The following is a 25830-nucleotide window of genomic DNA, read 5'->3' on the forward strand; positions in this document are numbered from 1 at the left end:
AATACTTTTATTCATTTCACTTTCAGCTAATTTTACATGATTAAAGCTTATGATGTGGTAAAAGTTGTAAGCGTTAAATTTGTCAGATATGCATTGCTCGAAAAAATAATTGGGGGACACTTTTTAATCAGAGTATGGCATCAAGTAAGTGAAACTTCTGTGATACTGATCTGGTCAGTTAAGTAGCAGAGGGGTTGTTAATCGGTTTCAGCTGCTTTGGTGTCAGTTAAATAAAAAACAGGGATGCCACAGGGGCAACAATGAGACAAACACCAAAACAAGAATGCTTTTACAGGTCCATTTTGCTACTGATATTTGAGGACCCGATGGGCCCAGTGCTCACCGTCTGGCACCGTGGAGCCCAACTGGCATTTTCCATAGAACCAGACAGTTCCTGGAGGATGAAGTTATTGTTATCACTGACTGGCTCCACACTTGCATGATCTAAATCAACAGGGAGATATTATGTTTAGTTCATTCTTATGCACTTTCAGGCATCTATCCTGTACATCAGAACAACATTTTTGTTTTACATTTTGAGAGAGGCCGGGTGAGTTTAATAATAGACTTAATGATGTGTTGATCTTGTTATTTTTAGCATCTACATGGATGTTAAAATCACTCACAACAATTATTTGATCTGCGCTGAGCACTAAATCAGATAAAAAGTTTGAGAAATCAGACAGAAACTCTGAGTAAGGCCAGGGTGGATGATAGTTAACAAATAAACCTGGTTTTTGAGTTTTCCAGCTGGACAAGACTAAGCATCAGGCTTTCAAATGAATTAAAGCTGAAGCTGAAGAGGTAGATTGCTGCAACAACATGGATGCAAGTCCAGGTTTTCTCCAGAAAATTTCCCAATTATACATAAAGCCCACTTTTTTTTCTTTTATGACATACTAAGTAATTTGTTTAGATAATTCTTTATGGTTCATAAGCAAAGTGTTTCACATATAAATACATAATTGATTTAATTTTGACCCTGATTTAAGCATGGTGAGTTCCACCGTAGTCAATTGTCCCTGGCCTATAAAATTTAGATATAAAATGCAGCAACGTGACTTCAAAGGCCTTTTGAGTAACTTTTCATTTCCAGCACATTCAAAAATCATGCCCAGTTTTGTAATGATTTGGAAGTTCAGGCTTGTTGGACTGTAAATAATGGCTGCATGAGTGGAATTTCAGGTTCTTGAATCTTTCATGGGAGCATAAAAGTGGTTTGCCTTTATTTAAGACAGGGTTTTTTGGTCACTTTAGAGCAGTAAAACCAGTTGTGACATAACATTGGACAAATTATCACCATGCTGTTTAAGTGTTTTTTTTCTTTGACCTTATACACATATGGGAAACAGCTATTTGCAAATGTATTTAACTACTATTGTGTCTTTTATATTTAGAACACATTTTTTGAATAAAAAAAATCCATATTTAAAGTTCTGAAGAAATTAAAATAGGATATTGTAAAACTTGAATAAACTAGAAAATATTAAAATAAATATTTATATTCAGTAGAAAACATGAGTTAGCTAACTCATGCATTTATTTTAGTACTGGGCATTTACACAGCTGACCCTAAATAGTTTCCAAGCCTACATACGTCAGCGGTCTCTGTTGAGTATCTATTACCACTCTGCATTTATCCTCAACATGAAAATCCTAATACAAACTGCTTTAAAAGTATGGCATTCTTGAAAATTCCTGTGGTTTTAGAATTTAAGCATTTTAAATACTATAGTTATTCAGCCAATATCACTTAATTTTCAGTCAATTTCTTCTTAATCACACAAAAGCAGTGTTTAACTGTAGTTTCATTACTTTACACAGCCATAAATAACAGAGCTTGAGAGAAATAGAACCCCAAACGACTCAACATGATACAGTATAATTATGCATAATTTTCTACTTCCCATTTTCTACTTCTTGAAACACTTCCAGGCACTTATTTTCCACCATTACTTAAATTATCTTTAATTTCAGTACTTACCAGGAAGCTGCATGTATAGAATCAAGTTCTATCAAATCCGATAAAAGCAGCTTAAAAGGTTTGTGAACTGCTCTAAAATTAGGTTTTAAATGGCCTTTTGCCCCATGGAATTTATACGGTCATTACTACCTTTGCTAGAAATTTCCCATAGATTTCTACTCTGAATTCTTTGAGTGCTATGTCTCACTCTTCTAATAACTCTGAGACTTCCCCATCATATTTGCTGAATTCCACCTACAGAGTGTATTAGATGTACAAACAAAAATAATTACTCTGAAATAAGATTCTTAAGTGGGCTTCTTTAATCTCCAAAGTAGTTCACCAAAACGCTTCGATTTCATCAACTCAACACAACTCTTTTTCTTAAATTGTTATTCCATGCACTGGCAACTGGAAGACAAAATACTAAAACATTCTCTTTTTGCTTGTCTCTGAAACACTTAGAGTAGGTCTTCACTGATTGGGATTTCAGAACTCGGGGAGTTAAAGTAAGGGGGGGGGGGGAGAAAAGTGTACTTATTTAGGTCTATAAGGTTAGTAGCTTCATACAAAGTCTTTCCACCAAAGTCTTTGCTCAGTCTTTCCACTGTGAATTATGTTGTGTGGGAGAGTGGATTTCTGAAAATGCAATAAAAGCCACAAACATAATCGCACTTAGCTATAACTTTAATAAACGTGTAATCAAATGAGGTTTGCAAATAATAAAACACTTCTAGTCGATTCTTCTTCTTTCTCTCTCTTCAAGTTCTCACAACATTCTCTCTTGTCTGATCTTTACTAGTGCTCCTTTGTCTCACATCATTACAGCCCGCTGCCTATACCAGAAATACTCGTCATTAACAACACGCTGAATTCTCCTCACGTTGCTGTGCGCTTCCAGCTATGGAGGATAACTGCGATTTAAGGTCCCACTCTCACCCCGCAGCTTCCACACCTTTCTGAAGCTGTTGCTGTCAAGACACCCCTGGCAGTTTGTCATCAGAAGGCGAGAAAGTGTTGGGTGCGAATATGATGTGTAGTATAACTCTGCTTTCAAGCGCTAGGAGCGATGTATGCAGCTCTTCATTATAACCCGGCTCTGTACCTGCCGATTTCTATAGCTGAATGTGTGTTAATTAGTGAAGGGGTTTATTTGGAAATAAAAGCATGGGCGGTTTGCATTCCTGACCGCCGTTTAAAAAAGAAAAAGGGAGATCTGTTTGTGGAAGTGTGCATTTCAGTGCAACAGTGCTGAACACACACTTGACTGGTAATTTAGCCCTATCAGTTTTCCACAATCCCCCAGGTACCATGGCTTGGCTACAGTGCCAACGTGAATGACTTAATCTGGAATAATGAGTGTGTTAACTGTGATCGGGAGCACAGCTTAGTGTTGATTCCTCCTGAAAACAATGCGTGTTTACAGACATTAAGCCACAAAATGATAACAGCCAGCCGCACAGAAAGGTCAGGAAATTGCGCAGAAGACTGCAAGCACGAATAAGCATGCAACCCATGCGGAGAGTGAAGGATGCTGCCGGATACCGCCAGCGAACAAGAGGTCTGTGCAGCCATTTAATTTAGAAGTGTTAATGCCAATAACCAGGCTTGCTTGGAGGAGGAGAAGGAGAAAAAAGAAGAAGACGGGGGTGCAATTTACCGATACATGGCTGAGTTCTGACGCCAGCACCGAAGTGATGTAAGACAAGAGGGAGGGAGAAAACCAAGAAGGAGGAGAGGAGAGGAGAAGTAGAGAGATAGGGAGAGAGACTTTCAGAGACCCAGACACAGAGCAACTCCCCAGTGGGTATCCTAACAGAGGTAGGCTGGCTTTTCATACTCCCACTCCGAATTAAAATACCGTGAATATATCGAGAAAAATAAAAGTCGTCAACTTACTTTGAATCCTCTTTGAAATTAATGACTGGAATGCTCTTGGCGCCACGTTTAGTTTAGTACTGCAATGCTCGGGTGTGATGCTTAACATAAAGATAACACACCAGATTCATTTGGACGATCCTGTGATGTGTGGGTGGAATGTTATCAAGTTCGAGGTGTCGCGCAAACTGCACGAACGAACTCAAATTCATGGCTCAAATGTGTCGGGATATTTATACGGGTAGAAAAATGAATTAATGACGCGCTTCTGACGTGAGGATAATACCTAATGAGCTCATTTGTTTTATTTGTTCCCCCAGCCTAACTTTGACTCTTAACGGAGCTGACTGTGGGCTCCAGATATCAGCACCTCGGATAGCGACGCGCCGCAACAGCTCAGCAGAGGCGGGGAGAACGCGCAGAGCCCGGGCGGCTGTCAGTTCCTGAGCCCGGTCAAGATATGGTTGTGCTCTCCTGTCTACACTCGGCGAAGGCTCGCAATGGGCTTTAGTGTGTCCATTGCATAATAACTGCAGAGAATGCCCTTGACAACAGTCCGCACAGAGTTGCATTCAGCATGACGGCTGCACAGGACACTGACCGAATAGGGGAAGACTTGCACGAGACTGAACCTTTGAGCGTTTAACCAGAGTTGAAGTGTCTGTGCAAGCACATAACACTGGAAGACTTCTTCACATTATCATGGGGATAAGGTACCTTTTATTGCTGCTGATCTACCTGGACCCCCTGTGCGTCTTGAGCGCCGCAACGGGCGGTAAAAAACCCAAGCAGGCGACCAGGAAGGCTCCGAAAGCCACCGCTATCCCCACGGTCGTCCCGCAGAAGACTCCAAAACCGTCGCCCGTCAGGAAACACGAGTCCTGCAAGGGCTACTTCGATGTAAGCGGGCAGTTTGACAGTGCGTTCGAGTGCAACAACACAGATCACCGGTACTGCTGCGGGACGTGCTTCCTGCGCTTTTGCTGCGAGTATAAGAAAGACCGACTTGATCAGACTGCGTGCACGAACTACGTAACGCCGGGCTGGTTGGAGACGGCCACTCCGTCCCCCATCCCGACCAATGATCCCTATCTCTCCATGGATCAGACCAACACGGCGGTCTACATCACCTGTGGGATCATAGCCTTCATCATAGTGTTGGGAGTGTCGGCCAAAGTTGCATATGACAAAGCCACAGAGCCGCCTCAAGAAATGAATATACACAGGTGAGTGGGAGGAAGACTGTAATAATTCTGCTTAACATGCTCCCTTTAATCAAGAAACAAAGCTGCATATTAAAAGTCTGCCTTTTGCACTTCATGCATATGTATAACTGGACAGACCATAATATGCACAGAGATGTAGAGTCCATTTACAGGCAGGGGCTAAAGGTCAAAGAAACAGGCCCAAAGTGCTGTCAAATGCGATATTTTTCAAGCAAGCAACTTGTTTTCTTCCTCTCCATCAGCGCTAACGAAGTGAAAATGAGGCTGGTAAAGCGCTGGAATGAATGAACAGACTGTTATCTAAAAGGCAGCACTTCTCAGATCAAATTGTGTTCGATCTGCAGCAGATGTTAAATCCCAGAAAAACCAAAGCCTAAAATAATTATAGAGAGAAGTTGAAAGAGTGTTATCATACTGATACTGATTGTGGTAGGCTGGTGCTCCTGAAACAAGTGCGTGCATCTGCTATGAGTGGGAGTGAGAAGGACTAATGGCCAACGTTTATATTTTATGTTTTTTAGTTCATATTGCAGAATTAAAAAAAGAAAAAGTAATTGTAACTAGTGCTGGAGTCTAACACTAGTCTGCATACTGGGCTCAGGAGGCAACCAGCCAGCTGTCAAGAATCATACTTGACAGCCCTCTCTTCAGCCTCTACACATCAGCACATGGCTGTCTGATGTGTTCAGGTGAGGAGGTGGATGAGGATGCTTAGCAGAGATGGCGCAACTGCATCCCATCTCCTCATACTGGCCCCATCAAACACGGGCAGACCAACGCGAACAAATGCTGACACATAAGATCTTCAACATTGAATTGTTTTTTTATTATTACTGAATGCATTATTCACAGTCTTGAGCAATCTTAAGTCTGTGAATAATAGATGATGTTTGCATTAATGTTTTGGCTGTATCAAGGCTGTGTGACACGCATGCACCACTGGCACCACCACATTCCATAAGGGTCACAAAGGAGGGCAGGGTGGGAAAGGGATGAATCGCTGAGGTGGGGAGAGGGGGGAGGTAAAGTGAAGCTAAGATATTAATTTAAAGGCAAAGGTTAAACCACCAATATATTTGTCGTACAAAAGCTTTGAGATGCTGCGGCGCCTTCAAAGTAATTAGATTTCCCCCCATTTTTTCTAAGTATGATGTCAGAAAAAAAGCAAACAAACATTTTTTTTACTTTCTTTCATCATGATTGCTTCTCTCCCTCTTTCACCCCCCTCGAGGGCTTCATCCTTCCACATGCACCTGGTGCGGTCTGAAAAACATTCAAATTCAACCCAATTAGCTGAGATACTCACACATCCAACGCTGTTTCTCTTGCAAATGAACATTCGTCATGTTCCCAGACGTGTTAAAAAAAGAAAAAAAAGAAAAGAGAGAGAGAGACAGAAGAACAAGAAATGGAGCAGCCCTGAATTACCCATAATAGCGCAACACTGTTTCAACAATCCACGTCTGGTTTTTAACTGTGTTCAGATGCATGCACAGAGACAACCTGTACAAAGAGGAAAAGCCTCCTTTTTGGTGTAATGTTCACACTTGTTTGCTGTGTGCTTGTCTGTTTTTAGGGCCCTTGCAGACATCCTGAGGCAGCAGGGGCCCATCCCTATATCACAATACGACTGTGAGAATTTTGCAGCCATGAATGGCTCACCCAAAGACAACACACCAGTCAGAACCTCATCCAAGAACCACTACACCCCTGTTCACACCTCCAAATCCAACCATGGTAAGAGCTCTTCTTGCTCTCCTCTCTATACTCGAAGCTCTAAAGCTTATGTTTATGGCTGAAGGGACATTTCAGCAGCTGAACCCTGTGCCTGTGTCTTTGAGAGCATTTTTGTGCAATGCATTTGCAGCATATCATCATTATTTGTGTGTAAAATTCTGCAATACCATTCAAATCGCAGCCACTGTACTGACCCTTTCAGCATTTTAATCTTCCGTGGTAACATCCTGTAATCATCTGATTTGAGCAAAAGAGAAGAGAGAGCAACAGCGAGACTAAAGGACAGATAATCACAGACTAGCAAAGGTAGACCTGCCCAGCAGATTCTGATAGGCTGGAAGTGATGACCTCTCACTCAGTCAGCACACACACGGAGTCATTTAACCTTGCAATTGCAAGAACAGACAGGAGTGTGAGTCATTAATATGGCCTGAAAAACGGACACAGAATCCAGGCAGCACTGGCAGGTTCACAGACAAAGCAGGTGTTATCAGATGGAGAGATACAAAGCCACTTGGGGAGAGGGACACAGATGGAAAATAATGAGATATTACAATGGAGTTGCTGAGATGGAAAGAAAAACAGAAAGATGTTAAGCCTCTATGCAGGATGAGCAAATGCAGAGATACGGAGTAGAAAATTAAAGGTGATGTAGCTCTGAAAGCACGGCAGACTTTACTGCTGTGTAACGTTTTCTGTGGCATGATCTATTAATTTATCTATGTATTTACTGTCAGAGAAGAAACTTCCCCTTGCTATACATATACCCCTAATTTAAAGCTCAGGTGGTTGACACTGGTAAGTAACTACAAATTGTGTTTTTTAATTTTTAAGTCCGGCTGGGGGATTTCCTGCAAGTTATATAAACTAAACTAAAATTAAAAGCCAGAAGAAACTGTCTTTACATACGTCAGTATATGACAGCTTAACTTTTCATGAGTTCAGCAAGAAAATTTAGTTTCATTTTTAAAATAACAGAACAATATAAAATAATTCTCATACGCAAACTTCCCTTAGCTAAAAAAAAGTCTAAGAATGACATTTGAGCAACACGTGGGAAGGCTGAACTGTCATGTTGTCATCCAAGGCCTCAATAAAAGACAATCAGCTAACAGTTACTCAGAGTCAAAGTGTTTGCTTGGATGCTTTCACACTGTGATAAATGACAAACAAGCAGTTATCTCTGTTTAGAAATCATCTTGCTGTATAGAAATTCTTATTATATCCAAACTATAGTTGGACAGGGTATATATATCACTTTGATACTCTGAATGAGCACTCAAAGCATTTTCGGACTTTGAGGGCTATCTGTCATTCAAATACTCCAATGCAGGCATCGGACAATTTGCTGTGTAGTACCTTTTCCGAGGCTACTTTGACTTGTGGACTGTGAGAGCTGGAGATTGAACCTCAGATTAGTGGACAAAGTTTTGAGACAAAGTGTTTTGATCTCTGCCAGCAGCTTCACAGCTCGGATGCTGTGAGAAAATGAGCAGGTTGGAGAAATCAGAAGTGAAAGGATATTGTGAGCCACTGTTTTTTACCTTTGGAAATATGGTTGCTAGTTTGCTAACTGACCTTGAGATAATGTTGGCTGTTCTCACTTTCAGTCAGTTCCATAAATATGTGTATCATACTAAAACACATCTGAGCCCCCAAATCCAGGGCAAATAAATGAATTCTCATACATACATGGACGATTACGCAGGTTACTTCACCTGAGAAAAGGCACAAAAGCAGCCTGATGGCAGCCAATATTGTCAGCTCATTGTACAGTAGGAGAACATGTAAGTGTAGATGTGGAAGTTATAGTGTTGAATGTAAAAAACGTCATGAAAATTTAATTGAAAGCACTACAGTGCCAAAGAGTCTCAGTACATTATATTGCAGTATATATTAAAGTGGAAACTAGTGCAGAAAATACAGGGAGTGCAGAATTATTAGGCAAATGAGTATTTTGTCCACATCATCCTCTTCATGCATGTTGTCTTACTCCAAGCTGTATAGGCTCGAAAGCCTACTACCAATTAAGCATATTAATGATGTGCATCTCTGTAATGAGAAGGGGTGTGGTCTATTGACATCCGCACCCTATATCAGGTGTGCATAATTATTAGGCAACTTCCTTTCCTTTGGCAAAATGGGTCAAAAGAAGGACTTGACAGGCTCAGAAAAGTCAAAAATAGTGAGATATCTTGCAGAGGGATGCAGCAGTCTCAAAATTGCAAAGCTTCTGAAGCGTGATCATCGAACAATCAAGCGTTTCATTCAAAATAGTCAACAGGGTCGCAAGAAGCGTGTGGAAAAACCAAGGCGCAAAATAACTGCCCATGAACTGAGAAAAGTCAAGCGTGCAGCTGCCAAGATGCCACTTGCCACCAGTTTGGCCGTATTTCAGAGCTGCAACATCACTGGAGTGCCCAAAAGCACAAGGTGTGCAATACTCAGAGACATGGCCAAGGTAAGAAAGGCTGAAAGACGACCACCACTGAACAAGACACACAAGCTGAAACGTCAAGACTGGGCCAAGAAATATCTCAAGACTGGTTTTTCTAAGGTTTTATGGACTGATGAAATGAGAGTGAGTCTTGATGGGCCAGATGGATGGGCCCGTGGCTGGATTGGTAAAGGGCAGAGAGCTCCAGTCCGACTCAGACGCCAGCAAGGTGGAGGTGGAGTACTGGTTTGGGCTGGTATCATCAAAGATGAGCTTGTGGGGCCTTTTCGGGTTGAGGATGGAGTCAAGCTCAACTCCCAGTCCTACTGCCAGTTTCTGGAAGACACCTTCTTCAAGCAGTGGTACAGGAAGAAGTCTGCATCCTTCAAGAAAAACATGATTTTCATGCAGGACAATGCTCCATCACACGCGTCCAAGTACTCCACAGCGTGGCTGGCAAGAAAGGGTATAAAAGAAGAAAAACTAATGACATGACATCCTTGTTCACCTGATCTGAACCCCATTGAGAACCTGTGGTCCATCATCTGATGTGAGATTTACAAGGAGGGAAAACAGTACACCTCTCTGAACAGTGTCTGGGAGGCTGTGGTTGCTGCTGCACGCAATGTTGATGGTGAACAGATCAAAACACTGACAGAATCCATGGATGGCAGGCTTTTGAGTGTCCTTGCAAAGAAAGGTGGCTATATTGGTCACTGATTTGTTTTTGTTTTGTTTTTGAATGTCAGAAATGTATATTTGTGAATGTGGAGATGTTATATTGGTTTCACTGGTAAAAATAAATCATTGAAATGGGTATATATTTGTTTTTTGTTAAGTTGCCTAATAATTATGCACAGTAATAGTCACCTGCACACACAGATATCCCCCTAAAATAGCTAAAACTAAAAACTACTTCCAAAAACATTCAGCTTTGATATTAATGAGTTTTTTGGGTTCATTGAGAACATGGTTGTTGTTCAATAATAAAATTATTCCTCAAAAATACAACTTGCCTAATAATTTTGCACTCCCTGTATATAAACTGGTGCACAAATGTAGTCCAGAATGTAGGAAATAAACTGCCTGATGCTATCCCCTAAGATGCCACCCCCACCTATCCCTCGATTAAATCTTAATCCATGCCTATTTTTCCACTCTTTTTGAAATGTTTTAATTAGAAACCAATCATATAACAACATATTTATATTAATCGATGAGAGAGTCATAACGACCTTCAGAAAATGTGAGCAAAGAGAATATTATAGCTAAAATGTTCATTTTCTGAGCTGTAGATGTAAGCAGCACAGAACCTAACACAGTACATGAAGTTGTTATGGCTGAGTTGTGTGACAAGACAGCAACAGTCTCTCTGCATCCTCATCTTTAAATAATAGATTGTGCATATTCTCAGCTTTATTTGGGTTTGCAGCTGCTTGAGTGTCATGTAAACTTGGCCTCTTTCTGTCACTTTCACATCTATCACACACTTTGGGGGGGGGGGGGGGGGGGGCATTTTTCTTGCAGTACAGTGCTTGTTGCAGCTGCAGTCTGCATTCATTCACTTAATGTCTCCTCAGCTTAGTGAATGAATTGGTCTATCCTTAATGGTCACTTGCCGGCCCATGCACAGAGAGGGAGAGAGGGCAGATGCAAAGCTGCACATGTCAGCCTGCCTTCAGTGCACACTTGCATGTTTTTTTCCTCACATGAGCTCGGGCATCACTTTATCTTTATATTGCTCTGTCGCCTGTGTTTTGCCTGCTTGCAGAGAGTCACTGCAAAGAGAATACAACTTGCGCCAGCTCTGCTCAGTCTATCCTAGATAGAATAGAAAAACCCACCCCCTCCACATCAGGGACCTCAGCCGTCCTGATGGGGTTGGACATGAAAGGCAGTGACAGTGCGGGCACAAGTGTCGTTAATGTGTGCATATAAATTGAGAGAACAGAGAGGGAGTCCACTCGCTCACATAGAAAATGCATATTCATGTACGCCTAAATGGGCATTTGGCACAGAATGGCAAGGCAGGCCTCTTAAGGAGAGGGTTCTCGGGTGGAACTGTTGCTGCTGGCACTTCACATCCAGAGGCTTTCTGAGACACTTTTATATCAGGTGGACAGACCTCATGAAGTAAAAGGCTAAGGGGCCCAAGAGGATCCTGTCAACTTATGTCTAAAGTGGGTATAACAGCCATATCTTCTTTGATCTTTGCATTTAAACATGTCCGGTCTCTCTTAGCTGCAGAGATGTCCTCCCCAACATATTTTAAAATCCTTTATTTCAGCCCTTTTCTAAAAATACACGCTGATTTATTTTTTCACATCACAGATCTTGTGTGGCAACATGGTACCCTTGGTGCATTGCAAAACATCCCTGCATTTTTTTTAAATAAAAAAAAAGAGCGGCCTACAGCAAAAACAGTACAGACAGCATAATATGATACCAGCGCAAGTGCTTCTATTTTTATTCGAATCCACTCTGCATTGTTGTGTGGCTCAGATCCTCTTTTAGGTCGGGGTGTAAACACAGAGCACCCCGGAGCCACAACAAGGAGCCGGCCTTGAAAGGGAGGAGCAGATACCTTTGCAGGAGTTTGCCGTCGGTTAAAGTAAACAATAACCGCCTCTCTGAGTAATGCAGTTTGGCCCACAGCTCTCTTCAGATGAAGCTGATTTATTCACCACAAACCACAGGCAAAGAGTTGCCTGTTTTTCGGAGGGTTTTTAAAGTGTTGCTTGGTTTACTGTCTGACAGTTTCCTAATGCAGAGAATGATGAAGTAAAGTTTTCAGGTACAGAAACCAAAAAATACTAGTCAAGCGCATTTGTTCCTTATAGGCAGGCCAACTAGAATTCCCTAATATCACAGTGTTTTAAAAGCATTCACTTCACTTAGAACACTTGCAGGGATTGGTAGTACTCTTACTGAAAGAGAGATCAGATCTTTGAGAGATCTTATGTTTGTCTCCCTGTTAAATGCAGAAGAGAATGAAAGAATCCTCCATCTCCTAATGAGCAACGTCTTGAGTGGTCAGGCCCAGTTTTCAAAAGTAGAATGGGTGAACTACAACAATAAACTTGTAATGAGTTGAATTAAAGATTGGATTATAATTTATGGTGTTGAGTTCATTGAATCGCCGCATGTTAGGGTTCTCGTAGCAGCTGAAAAGCCTTGAGCTGGTATTTATATATCTGCACTGTATGCAGCACTGAAGGGATGTGAGCTGTCAGTTCCTTTTATGCGATGACTCTCGAGCTTAAAGGTCAGCTGCTGTGGACAATTAGAGGTCGTGATGATACAACAACATTTTCGGCTGTTTGGCGGTTATGACGTGATCTTCAGATACATATTTTTAAAAGCGTTCTCTGTGTAGCACCTTCTTTCCACATAAACCCCAAATTTTGCCTAAACAACAAAACAGTGAATTAATTACTCTAATTATTTGCAAATAGGCACTTTTATAATTATATTCAGTGAGGCATCCCGCCTCAACCACTATTACACACATGTAACAAACATCTGCTTCCTCTTCTTGCTGTTTCTTTCCAATTAATCCTTGAAGTGTGCAGCAATAACATCTCCGCTGTGACCTCACTGGCTCCCCATTGGCCAGATAATCATCAGGCCCCATGTTAAAAACAACATTTCTGTGCTGACTGCATCAACATGTTTATTAGAAGCTTTCTCTTGAGTGCACCTGTGTTTAACCTGAGCAACTGAGAGACTCCACCTAATTGTTTCCTGCCCTAGATCTCATTATTGCCCCTTATTATACAGCTGGACTTCTGGCACCCCGAGTGCCAGACATATGTGTGTATGTGGATACAGTAAGTGTGTTTCAGGTGCAGAGGCAGGAATCCAACTATATCCCGCAGCTGTTGTGGTTTAAGACAGCCCAGAGTGGGTTAGAACTTAGGACTGCACTGCACAATTAGTTTCATGAGAGGGCAGGGGCATGTATTTTCCAAGGTATCACTGAAAATGTTTCCTTTAGAGGTTTCAGCTTATATAACAGAGAAACTGAAAAAGAATGAGATATGTGACACTGAGCTACAGTCAAATGGCTTTATCAAAATGACACATATAGTTCTGATCATTCTCTAAAACCAGCATATAAATGGTATTACGGTTTAATTTAGGAAGCAGACTTAAAATTCACAGAGGATTGATCAAATACCATTAAGTACACTTAAAAGTAAATGAATGTGCAATATTAAATATTAGCTCTCTTTCTTATAAATCACTATTTATAAATCAATAAATAATTGATCAGAATGATGATTTTCTTTTCCATAGGAAACCTTGTTACAACAATGTGAATATGTTAGTTTAAATAAATTAGCACCCACAAGTCATACTGTCAGAGGCCAAGGAGAGGAGTGGCAGCAATCTTTTACTTATTTTACTTATTAATCAACCAAAGACCTGGACAGAGTTATGAATCATTTGAAAGCCACTCTGAACTTTGTCCACCCTTATCAGAGAAGCCAAAAATCAGGTGTTATCTGTTTTAGTGCTTCCTAATGAACATTCATACTCTGATGGATGCATCGGAGAGCAACTTGGGGTTCGTATCTTGCCCAAGGATACTTGGCAAGCAAACTGGAGGAGCCAGGGATCGAACCTCTACCTCCAGAGCTACAGCCACCCCCAGCCTTAACACCTCATTTAATTTTTTATTAGAGAAAATATAAATAAGCCCAGCCATGCCTTTAATCATACTCAGGTTACAACCCCAGATACTTTGGCTGCTCCAAAAAAGAAGGCAACAAATCAGAGATCGATACTGGTGACAGAGGTTGGTACCTTGCGTAACTGATAAATCTGTGCCTTAAAGTAGATAACATCATTTGGAGAGAAAATTGCATTAAAGATCTTAATTTGGGTAGAAAAAAAATCAAAAATCCAAAACTGTACCACAATAAGAGTCTTCCATAAAGCTAGAACGTTTACTATTTGGTACGATCAAGGAAAACAACCCCAGGTTTCTTTTCTGCACTGTAGCCACGCTGACGGAGTCAGAGCTCTCTTGAGCCAATTATTCCTTTTTGACCTAAATTAGCAAGGACTTTATGAATTTCTTTACATATTTTAACCAATAGAGAAAAAAAATATTCACAGCTATCCCACAGATGTGTCATTAAGCAGAGGAACTTAGAGTCTTTCTCTCCAATCAATTTTTCAGAGTTAACTTCAATAATGTCTTCCTTTAAAACATCAATACTCCATCCTTACAAGATTGTTAAAAAAAAGTTTCACCATTTATGAATGATTTAATTTTAAATATGATTAATCCATCTTTATTAACAGGCTGTGAACCACACGCTTTTAAGGCCCTTACTCAATCCAGCCATAAAAAAACAGTTTCCAACCTTCCTATCATTTAAAAAAAATCTTTGTCAAACAGTTAACTGATCATTTACAAAGGAATGTTGTTTTATTGGAAAGCGTTTCAGTCAGGAGTTAGAGTACATCATGTCACAGAAACAGCATGAGTGACTGGCGTCTGACAGTGGCCTCACCTCTGTATTGTTCCTGTTCGATCTCAGCCCAGTGCTTTGAATCATATCAATCTGACAGAGTCTAATTTGTGTATGTAAATGGGGAGTTTTCCTCAGACACAAAAGTTAGTCATGGAGTTCCACAGAGGACTGTGCTGGGACCAATACTTTTTACATTGTACATGTTTCCTTTAGGGAATTTTATTAGAAAGGACTGCACACATTTTCATTGCTATGCAGGGGAAACCCAGTTTTATTTATCCATGAAGTCTCATGGTACAAATCACCTAGTTAAACTACAGGCATTTTTTAAGTTAGTATACTTGGCCTGAAACATTTAGGACATTTAGAAACATGGTATCCAACCAGATATTTACTTTAGGTGGCATTACCTTGTCCTTCAGTAATAATGTGAGAAATATTGGAGTCATTTGTGACCAGGAAATGTCCTTCAGTGAGCACATCAAACAAATATATAGGATCACTCTGATTCATTTGTGCATTCTTGCTAAAATTAGAAACATCTTGTCTCAGACACTGATTCATGCAATTATAACTTCAAGGCTATAATAATTCATTTTTATCAGTTTGCTCTAAAAGCTTCCCAAAAAGCTTTCAGTTGATCCAGAGCTCCGCAGCAAGAGTACTAACTGGGACTGGAAAGAGACACCACATTCCTCCCATATTAGTTTCTCCTCATCAACTCCTTGTTCAGCTCAGAGTTGAATTTAAAATCCTTCTCCTCACATATAATATCTTGTATTATCAAGCCGCATCATGGAATCAGCCTTTAGTTTGGATTTGGGAAATAGACACTGCCTCTGCTTTTAAGATTAGGCATAAAGCTTTCCTGTTTGATAAAGCTCATAGTTAGGGAGAATCAGTTGACCCTGAACCAGTCTTTAGTTATGCTGCAATAAGCTCAGGCTGCTTGGCTGCTCATTCCTTTTAACTGGTGTTTATACACTACTACTGCATTTAATCATAGGTTAGAATTGAACTCTCTCTCTCGTAATCTGTCTTTTGTCCCGACTGGTCTCTTCCCCTCACCCCCAACAGTTCTCTGCAGATGGCTGCCGCTCCCTGAGCCTGTTTCTTTCAGAGCTTTCTTCCTCTTAAAAGAGAGTTTTTCCTTCTCACTGTCACCAAGTGCTCGCTCAAAGGGGGTCATGTGATTGTTTCTGTTTCTTTCTAATATTGTAGGTTCTTTAAATTACAGTATAAAGCATCTCTATGTGACCGTTGTTGTGAATTGATGTTCGAAAAATTAAACTTAACTGAATTGAATTGAATCAAATTACTTTTGCCTGGCTGTGTTGGACCTTAATCGACCTTGGATTCAGATAGTCTCTCCAATGTCTGCCAAGCTGCACCACATCAGGCTTTGTTCATAATATAATTATCTTATTATTCACATTTTTCCAATTTCAGAGGTGTAGGTGTGCAGTGAAGAGGTCAGATTAAAAAAAATATTACCATATGAATCCTCAGCGTGCATTGGCTCCAGCGGCTGTTCATTTCCATAGTACATCATTGAGGTGAAAGTCACGATTTTCTTTGTATCAAGGAGGATAAATTAATAATGTGCAACGTTCTCTCTGCAGACTCTTCATGCTATCTCTCAGTAGTGAGCAGTGGGAGAGAAAGCGGGAGGGGAAAAAAGGTGGATTCTGATCACTTTTGAATGGTTTTTCCAGGGTCGTTACAATGGCCTGTGGAGTTACCTACCAATGACAAATATGACAAAAGAAGACAATAGTGCAGCAGCACTAGCAATTCTGCATGTGATATATATACATGCATGCTGGTATGACTGAATGCGTAAAATAACCCTTGTAGATATTCTATCTGCAGCATGAAGGCAGCACAGGGAGAGGTGTGATTGAGTTCAAAGTGCACTAGTATGTGGGTGGTGGAAACATATTGCTTTGTTTCTTCTTCTTCCTTTTTTTTTGAATATCACAGCACTGTGTTTGCAGCTGCTGTTCACATTTCAGCCACTTCCCCTCAATCCATGTCTGAGGGGTAATGACACCATGGGAAAATTTTATATTTGGCACAAAAAAAACAAACAAAACACATCTGAGGCAAATAAGAAATTTGATAGAAACACTCAAACACAATTTAGCTGCCCTGCAAATGTTCTTTTAAAGTGAAACATTGTTGATTTTATACGTTAGTATATATATTATATTCCAAGTATTAATATCAGTATTAAAGTGGTTCTATATTTAGTTTCCATTAAAAACTGATACATAACTTTTTGAGCTTTGTAATTTCTATACATTTCTATATGTCATTTTTTGTGTAAATGTTACATTTTACTGCGTCAGTGTCACAAAGAAAATGAAAACATCTGTGATATTTGTGCTTTTCAGTGATATAAAAGAGTTACAATGACACGGACAATTACATGCCAACACAGTAAAAGCAATAATCTAAATGTCCAATCTCTGCCATTAGTCTGATTGTGCATTTTCAATAACCGTAAAGTATTCTATCCTGTCACCAAACACTGAGTCAAACTAATAAATTAAATCTTTGTCCTAACTGTCAGATTCACTTGTAATGGGCGCCACCTTTTGACATTTGAATATGAGTTCTGGGAGAAAGCAGGTAGCTTTTATAGTTAATTTCTAACATTTCATATCAAGTGGCTGCAGCTCAGGAGGTAAAACGAGTCATTTAATAATCGGAGAGCTTTGTACACGACATTGGAGTGTGACTGAACCCTGAATTTAGTTTGTGAATGTTAAATAAAAGCATTTGTATGAATCTGTGTAAATAGATGAATGAAGCTCATAGACAGCGCTTTGAGTGCATGAACAGAGTAGAAAAGCACTACATAAGTACCAGCTTATTTACTATGGTAAATGGCCTGTCTTTATATAGCGCTTTACTAGTCCCTAAGGACCCCAAAGCGCTTTACATATCCAGTCATCCACCCATTCACGCACACATTCACACACTGGTGATGGCAAGCTACATTGTAGCCACAGCCACCCTGGGGCGCACTGACAGAGGCGAGGCTGCCAGACACTGGCACCAGCGGGCCCTCTGACCACCACCAGTAGGCAACGGGTGAAGTGTCTTGCCCAAGGACACAACGACCGAGACTGTCCGAGCCGGGTCTCGAACCGGCAACCTTCCGATTACAAAATAATCTAAAATAAACTAAACTAAACTAAAATAACAAGTGAGTAAAAAATGAAAATATTAATTTGTTATAGTCCCACAAGTGATTGAATATGCTACTTTCAGAAAGGGTAAGGCTTCAACGGGATGGTCAACATTATTGCAAAGGTTCGATTATACTTTATACTTTACTTTTACAGTTGCCTTCCCTGGAAGTGCTAGCAGATTATTTCCCACGTTGTCTTCCATTGCACATGGTTTAGCATTTTTGTCCCTCTGGCTCAATGTCGCCATTGTGTTTCATGTTGCTTTTTTCTTAACCTTAACTGTCCAGACTTAAACAGTCTAAACACAGTGTGGATATGGCAAAAAACTCATGTTGACCACCAATTGTTGACTGTAACACACAGTTTTCCCCTTGTCTCTTTGAATTTTAAAATTTTTGAGTTGCTGCAGGAAAAGCAAGTGTGCCTCCAACAATATCCAAATTTAAGCATATTTAAATAAAGCTTGTTAATTTTTAGCTTAACATCTCATTGTGAGTCAGATGCTTATGTTTGACATCATTCCCTTATGACGTTTAAAAATTACTGCAATATTATGCCTTCTTATTAATCAGGGAAAATGGGTGTATTTAGTCACTTCTGCATAACAGGATATTTTGGTGGGATAAAGCTCCCTTCTTTATTGATTGGCATGGTGGTTAGTACTGTTGCCTCACACAAGAAGGTTCCTGGTTTGAACCCTAGCTGGAGTTGTTTTGTGTGGAGTTTGTAATGTTATTGCTAGACCTGCATGGGTTTTTTTCAGTTGATCTTATTTCCTCTGTCCCAAGGTCATATATGTTAACTGGTTAATAGGCCATGGACGTGAGGTATAAAGTGTTTGAAGTGCATAGAATAATGTGATGTATGATTAAAAATGCCACTTGTAGTGCTTTAAGCGGTCAGTGAGACTGGGAAAATGCTGCGTAAATGCAAGTACACATCTTGGACAGCACGCCCTCAGTATCTCAGACACAAGTTACCTACTGGTTACACAAAATTTAAACGTTCATATTCAGGATTCAGAACACTAACACTGTGCATTCAGGTCTCCCCAACTGCTGTGTTATAATGTTTCTGTGTTGTGGCTCTACATGCTTGCCTCTGTGTGTCTCTGTATGTGATCAGGTCTCCACTACGGAAAAGAGAGCGTCAGAAGCAGTGGAGGCGCTGACCTTCACAACTTTATCTCTTCTGGTTTTGTGACACTGGGACGAGGCCATCAGAAAGGTAAAGTAGTTTTTCTGTCCTCGTTTCCTTCTCTTTTTCTTACTTAGAAGTTTAAATTCTTTTTGTGCAAACACCACACTTTATACCTGCTGAATGCTTAAAGTCCTGCTCACTGTTCCACTCACATCACCGATGATCAACTACGAGACACTGGACAGAGGTAAAATATTTCCAGATTCAATTTCCCTATCCAGTCCCCATGAATACATTTTGCAATCAAATACAAGCAAGCATAAACATAGCTCCGGTGATGGGCGACATGGGGTGGAGAAGGTGACTTTGTGTATGCATTCTCAACCCACATGCACCTATTAGTAGGGCGGGGGTAGAGTTTTCCCATGGGTAACACACTGATTAGTATGCAGCCACATTGACTAAGCTCTTGTGGTTTATTCCCATCCATTTTAGCTCCAACAAATCAGACTCAGTGTGTGCCTGTGTGTGTTGGTGGCTGTGTGTGTGTTGGTGCAACCTTGCAGTGGTTGCAAGATGACATCCTTTACCTGACCCTGCTTTCAAATGTTTAATTGAATGCTTGTACCGTTTCATGGTAAATGACTGCCTTTGTAAAAAATCGACTCGATTTAAATATAATTTGCTTCCTCTGTGGTGTACTTTGATGTATTTCCACGCTTCCTCTTTGCTATCAAAACCTGCTGATTTCCTGCTCATCATCATAATTACGGCAGCTGATGACCTGCTGTTGCTTTAATAAATACCAGTTCAGATTTATGTGTTGCTCGGTAGACATGTATTTGTGTGTGCGTGATTGTTTGTGTGTATGTGTAACTGTATATGTGTGGCTTTTCTACCAGCAGGAACGGATTCTCTTTCAACAAACATCATGACTTTGTTTCCAAGTGCACAAGACTGCAGGAGCCTGCAAGTTTTCCTCCCACTCTTACTTCTAATGAGGAACCATCGCATTTATGTTTACATGAAATTAGCCGTTTTCCTCTTTGCTCTCTGCTTCATTTGTTTTCATCCCCAGAGGGGGTTTGTTTCACAATGGCATTCATGTGCAGCTCGAAATAATAAAAAAAATAATAAAAAACCCTTCTGATATGCTCTGTAGCCCCTCCACCCCCCACCCAGCGCTTCTCTACCAGAGATGAGTAATGAAGTTTTGTGAATCCTGATTCTTTTAAGCAGATTTTCCTCCCTGTACAAATATCACAATATCACTCCCGCATCCCTGCACTTGTCATAACAGCAGCAAGGGGGATGGTTTAGCATTCAGCATCTGTGCAGTTAAAGCCGTGTTTTCTTGCAAACTGTAGCCTTTGATTCCTCCACAGCACAAACAAATAAAATGTGACAGACTGAGAATTTGGAATCTTAGAAAGACGTTCTGATGCTTAAATTTCTCACAAACAAATATGTGAAGCTTTTTGCAGAGCCCCAGTTCTTTTTAACAGTATTCTTCTTTCCAACATCTCTGTTTGGCCATGCTCGTGCCCAGAGGCAGGTATTACTGTGGAGTGAATCCTGAAATCATTGAAATGGTGGTGTGAAGTTTGGTTCAGATGTTGTTACTGCTCTGTATTATCTTTAGCAATGTACACTTCAGGACAGCAGAGGCAAACAAACCGTTTAATTAGGGATCCCACACTCTTTCATGGTGTTTTAACAAGTCCTCTACAAATCCACTAAAGCAGAATGGATTCAGCTGCTTCTTAGTTTTCTCCTTGACGGGCAAAATAAACTAAATTTCTTCTACCTACTTTACATCAAAGTCGGAGTTTCTGACAACATGTGTTAATATTTCCAGCCCAGTGATTTACAATTGTCAGAAAGTCACTTTCTCCCTCTCTTTAACCAGCTTTGGATTTATCCAAAATCTGTGGATGGATTCTAAAATGTCCAAACAGTAAACGTGGGCTGATGTGAGCCACGTTAAGGTTAACATCAAGTAAACAGCTGAAGTTAAATCATATCGACCTTCATTACGTTTTTTTTTGGAAGAGGTTTGCACAGCTTTGTTTGCTCTAGGCCAAGAGTAACAAAGCTGGAAAAATGAGAGAATGCAAATACATATTCACAGGTCAGTCAGTGGAAAAAGTCTGTTTGCCACATGAATTTGAAACAGATGTTGTCTTCTTCTGTTATATATGGGTTTTTTTGCCAGGTTGACAACGAAGTTTAGAAGTCATGATGTAGTCCTCTGGCTCGGATTAGCATAGCATCTGTTATAGCACTTAATTACACAGGCAGAAGGTATGTTTGGTTGGTAATTAGATGGCAAGTTGTGTGTGTTTGTGTGTATAGGTGTGTGTGCTGTTGTAATGCAGTCCTTGGGGAGGACAGGTGAAGTCAGGACTGGGTTTCTGGGCGTCAGAGCAGCTGGATGTTTCACATCTGTGTAGCATGATACAAAACAACTATGTGTCAAATGAGATCAGCTCTGAGCATGAAAAAGGGGGAGCTTACATTTATACTCAGAGAGTATAAATCACCCTTTTGAGTACGATTGAGATTCTACTTCAGATAGGAATCACCCACATTTCTGAAAGTGCTTTTAGCAAGCTTTACATAGAGATCAGGAACTTGAGTGGTCATATTTGACAACCTGGATTAGGGGGTGGTCATGTTTGTGCTTGGGTTGGCAACAGAAGACCTCTGGTTAAGGTTAGAAAAGATGTTGAAATGGACTAAGTGGTAAAATTGGCAATTACATGCAAACTATTTGTCACAAAAAGGTTCAATTAACTGCAGTAAATTTGTGAAAATCTCAATACACATACACAGAAATCACTCACAACTTGTGAACAATTACTGCAGGATAGTCATTTAACTTTAAAATGGCAGAAAGTCAAAAACTTTGGCTTTATATCAAAATATGGCTAGAATACAACCAGTTAGCAACCACTTGACTTGAGCCACCTTTGTTAAAGAGTTGTATATCAAATGAGTTGAGCTCATTGGGACAGAATTCCTTGGGGAGGACAGGTGAGGTCAGGGCTGGGTTATCATCAATGTACGATTATGGATCATGACAGTTTGGAAACAGGTTCCCTACCACCAAGCAATGTGAACACTCACCATGAAAGTGGATGAAAGTCAACGGTTGAGAATGTTCATGCACAACCTTTGACTGACTAGTGAGTAGTTGTGGTGACAAACTGCAACTAAGAATACATTTTAAGATGTGTTTTTATCTAGATTTGATTTTACAACCTTGTGTCTCTATTGTTTTACATATTATTACGTTTCATTTTGTTAAAACACCAGAAAATGTAAAATACTAGCAAAATCCACATGAGTGTCTGGAGAAGGCACCTCTTCACAATTTTTCTAACCTAATCCTTAAAAGGAAATGTAAATTAAAACTTTGGTTCATTCCTTTCTGTCAATAATAATCTGCTATCAATCTCTGGCTCTCTTCCGCAGCGCGTCTTTGTCCTGCCTTCCTGCTCTCACCCCAAACCAGTCATGACAGATGGCCACCCATCCTTGAGCCTGGTTCTGCTACAAGTTGCTTCCTGTTAAAAGGGAGTTCTTCCTTCCCACTGTCGCCAAAGCACTTGCTCATAGGTGTTATATAGTTATCTTAACCTTACAATATAAAGCACCTTAAGACAACTGCCATTGTGATTTGACACCATATCATTAAAAATGAATTGAATTGAACTGAATAAACCAAATGTTCCTGTATGGTGCAATTAAACCCCTGTAGAAGCAGACACTATTTTAAAAGACCTTTAATCACACCTACAACAGTGAACATAAAGAGATATGACGCTTCTGTTTTGGGGAAGGTTTTTAGTTCTCCACACACATCTGTTGTTTTCTTCATCCCAGTGGAGTCACCAAGTCAGTTTTCTGCATCATTTTACATTTAAACAATACTGAGCCACCCCCTCATTTCTTTAGAAATCATTGTTTGGGGTTGCATATTATCCAGTGGTGCTGGGAACCTTGTCAAAATAGCTGGGACTGGTATTTTTTACATGATCCTTTAGGACAAGAAGCAATGAAACACCACGAAAACACATTGAGTATCCGGCAGCAAATGTCTCTGAAGGACAATCGGGCTCTCCCAAGCCCAAGCTTCTCGTTGAGAAGAGAAGGGTGTCAATTTCATTACCGGACCACCTGATCAAATCCATAATTCTTTAGGTTTTATTGACTTTCAAGTTCATTAGAATTGTACAAATACTATTTTCATTTAAATCCTCAACTCAACTCAACTTCGACAAACTCAGATGTCTGTCGAAGGTTAAACCTTGATTTGGAGACTGTTATCCATGCTTTTATAACCTCACGCTTGGATTATTGCAACTCCCTTTCAATAGGGGTTGGACTGGGCACTCTGACACGCCTGCAACTAGTGCAGAATGCTGCGGTTTTTATCTGGTAGAAGGAAATTTGAGCACATTACTCCGGTTCTGGCCTCCCTGCACTGGCTTCCAATTGAATTTAGGATTCATTTTAAAGTTCTTTTATTGGTTTTTAAATCCTTAAATGGTCTAGCACCTGCATATTTGTCTGATTTGCTGAAGCCCTATGTCCCCACTCGTTTGCTCCGGTCAGCTGAGCAGCTGTTGCTCTCAGTCCCCAAATCACGGCTGAAACTTAGAGGAGAAGGAGCGCTCTCTATCATGGCTCCAAAGCTTTGGAATAATCTTCCTCTTCACATTAGGCAATCGACATCAGTGCTGGTTTTTAAATCCAGATTGAAAACACATTTTTATTCACTGGCTTTTGACTCAGTGGTTAAATGACTTGTATTTACTTATATTTTATTGTTTTTGCTATGTTTATTATTTTATCGTATTTATTATTCTTATTGTATCTCTTATATTTCTATTGTTCAGCACTTTGGTCAGCCTTGTGTGTTTTTAAAGTGCTATATAAATAAACTATGATGATGATGATAAATCCATCCATTCTCTTCTGCTTATCCTCTTCGGGGTCATGGGGTAGCTGGAGCTTATGCCAGCTTTGAGATTCAGGCTACACCCTGGACAGGTCCCCAGTATGTTGCAGGGCTAACACATAGAGACAGACAACACTCACATTCATACCTTTGAACAATTTAGAGTTACCAATTATCCTAACCCACTAAATGCATGTCTTTGGACTGTGGGAGGAAGCAGAGTACAAAGAGAACCCACAAAAACACAGGGCAGAACATGCAAACTCCATGGGGTGGAGCTCAGGCGGTAGAGCAGGTCATCTACTGATCGGAAGGTTGATGGTTCGATTCCTGGCTTCCCCTAGTCTGCATGCCAAATATCCTTGGGCAAGATATTAACCCCAAATTGCTCTCCGATGCATCCATCGGAGTGTGAATGTCACTTAGAAAGCACTTAGAACAATGTGCTTGTGCGAATGCACAAGTTGTGTAAAGCGCTTTGAGTGCTCAGAAGAGTAGAAAAGCGCTAATATAAGAACCAGACTATTTACCACACAGAAATTGAACTCCAAATCTTCTTGCTATAAGGCAACAGTGCTAACCACCATGCCACTGTGCTGCCCTAATGCTGAATTACTGCACATAATTCCAATACATGCTTCCAGTATGTATTAACTCCAATAATACATACTCATGTGGCCATGACAACGTTACACATTTTGGACTTTTTCTTCTGACACACAAAAAAGTTATTTTTCGTGTAAAAAAAAATAGGATGGACCATATCACGACATTTGTAGTTACCAGGACTGAACTAAACAGAACTAAAATTAAAAGTCAATTAAAATAATAACTAGAAAAAAAACCTGGACCTGTAAATACATCAATAAATGCATAAAACAGTATTAGTGTTTGGTTTTAGTGTCTGGCAATGCAGTCAAATTTGTCAACACACACACACACACACACACACACACACACACACACACACACACACACACACACACACACACACAGATATATATATACATGCAATAGTTTGGCTGAAAAATAAAATTCAAAGAAAATGAATTAATTGAATTTATAAAAAATATTTGATAGCAATTACAGACCTCGACCTTTTAATGTTGGAGCTTGGCTGGATAAATTTATCAGCAGGTGTGCCATGGATAATGCATATTTTGATTCAATTCACATATGTCACAGCTTCTTTATACTGTAGTCTACTTCACACCATCTTAGAGCCCATTCACATCTCCACTGATAGAAAAAAAGAGCTGCATTATTTTGTCCCAGCAGTCAAACCACCAGCAGATGCAAGCTTTTTGTGTAAAAATATTTCATTTCTTTCAATTTCACAACTCCATTCAAAGCCTTGTGGTGGTGTATGGAGCCAGGTCTACTGTGAGGGTGGGTGGCCATCTGTTCCCTGCATGAATTCCCTTTGCTCAATGCCTCAAGTTGATGCAAAGCAAATACAAAATACTGGCTACCAAAGTGGCTTTGATTTATGGTATGGCAGAAATTAATATTTTATTCATTCTTTTATTTTATGTGGGAAAGACTAAATGACAAAAACATTAGGCTTATGTGTCTTTCTTGCAAAAATATCATTTAGTAAAGCATTTTTATTATCTTTTTGTTGTTACTTGGTTGTCAATTTTTTATCCCTTCATTTAGCATGCACAGCTGCTTACCTTGCTTCTGTCCCCTCAGCCATCTGTCCAGATCGATGCACTGCCTGACACATTCTTTTGCACTTGTGTTTTTTCTTGTCCTCTTGTCCAAAATTAAGGAGGCAGGGAGGTTGAGGCTTCT

At 40.2% G+C, this 25830-nt stretch overlaps 1 protein-coding gene across 1 annotated transcript in view; it reads left to right on the forward strand.

Moving 5' to 3' along the window:
* Window positions 1-3739: 3739 nt before the first annotated feature.
* Window positions 3740-25830, forward strand: part of LOC308390388 (shisa family member 6) — an 80819-nt gene continuing 58728 nt past the window's right edge. Inside the window, exons 1-4 of the mRNA XM_080872335.1 lie at window positions 3740-3784; window positions 4162-5067; window positions 6644-6804; window positions 19053-19154. Of these exons, the coding sequence (XP_080728461.1) occupies window positions 4544-5067; window positions 6644-6804; window positions 19053-19154 (787 nt within the window). The 5' untranslated portion in view covers window positions 3740-3784; window positions 4162-4543. The remainder of the gene's footprint in view (window positions 3785-4161; window positions 5068-6643; window positions 6805-19052; window positions 19155-25830) is intronic.

The sequence above is a fragment of the Rhamphochromis sp. 'chilingali' genome, assembly GCF_963969265.1.
Source record: "Rhamphochromis sp. 'chilingali' genome assembly, chromosome: 22".
In the NCBI taxonomy this organism is placed as follows: domain Eukaryota; kingdom Metazoa; phylum Chordata; class Actinopteri; order Cichliformes; family Cichlidae; genus Rhamphochromis; species Rhamphochromis sp. 'chilingali'.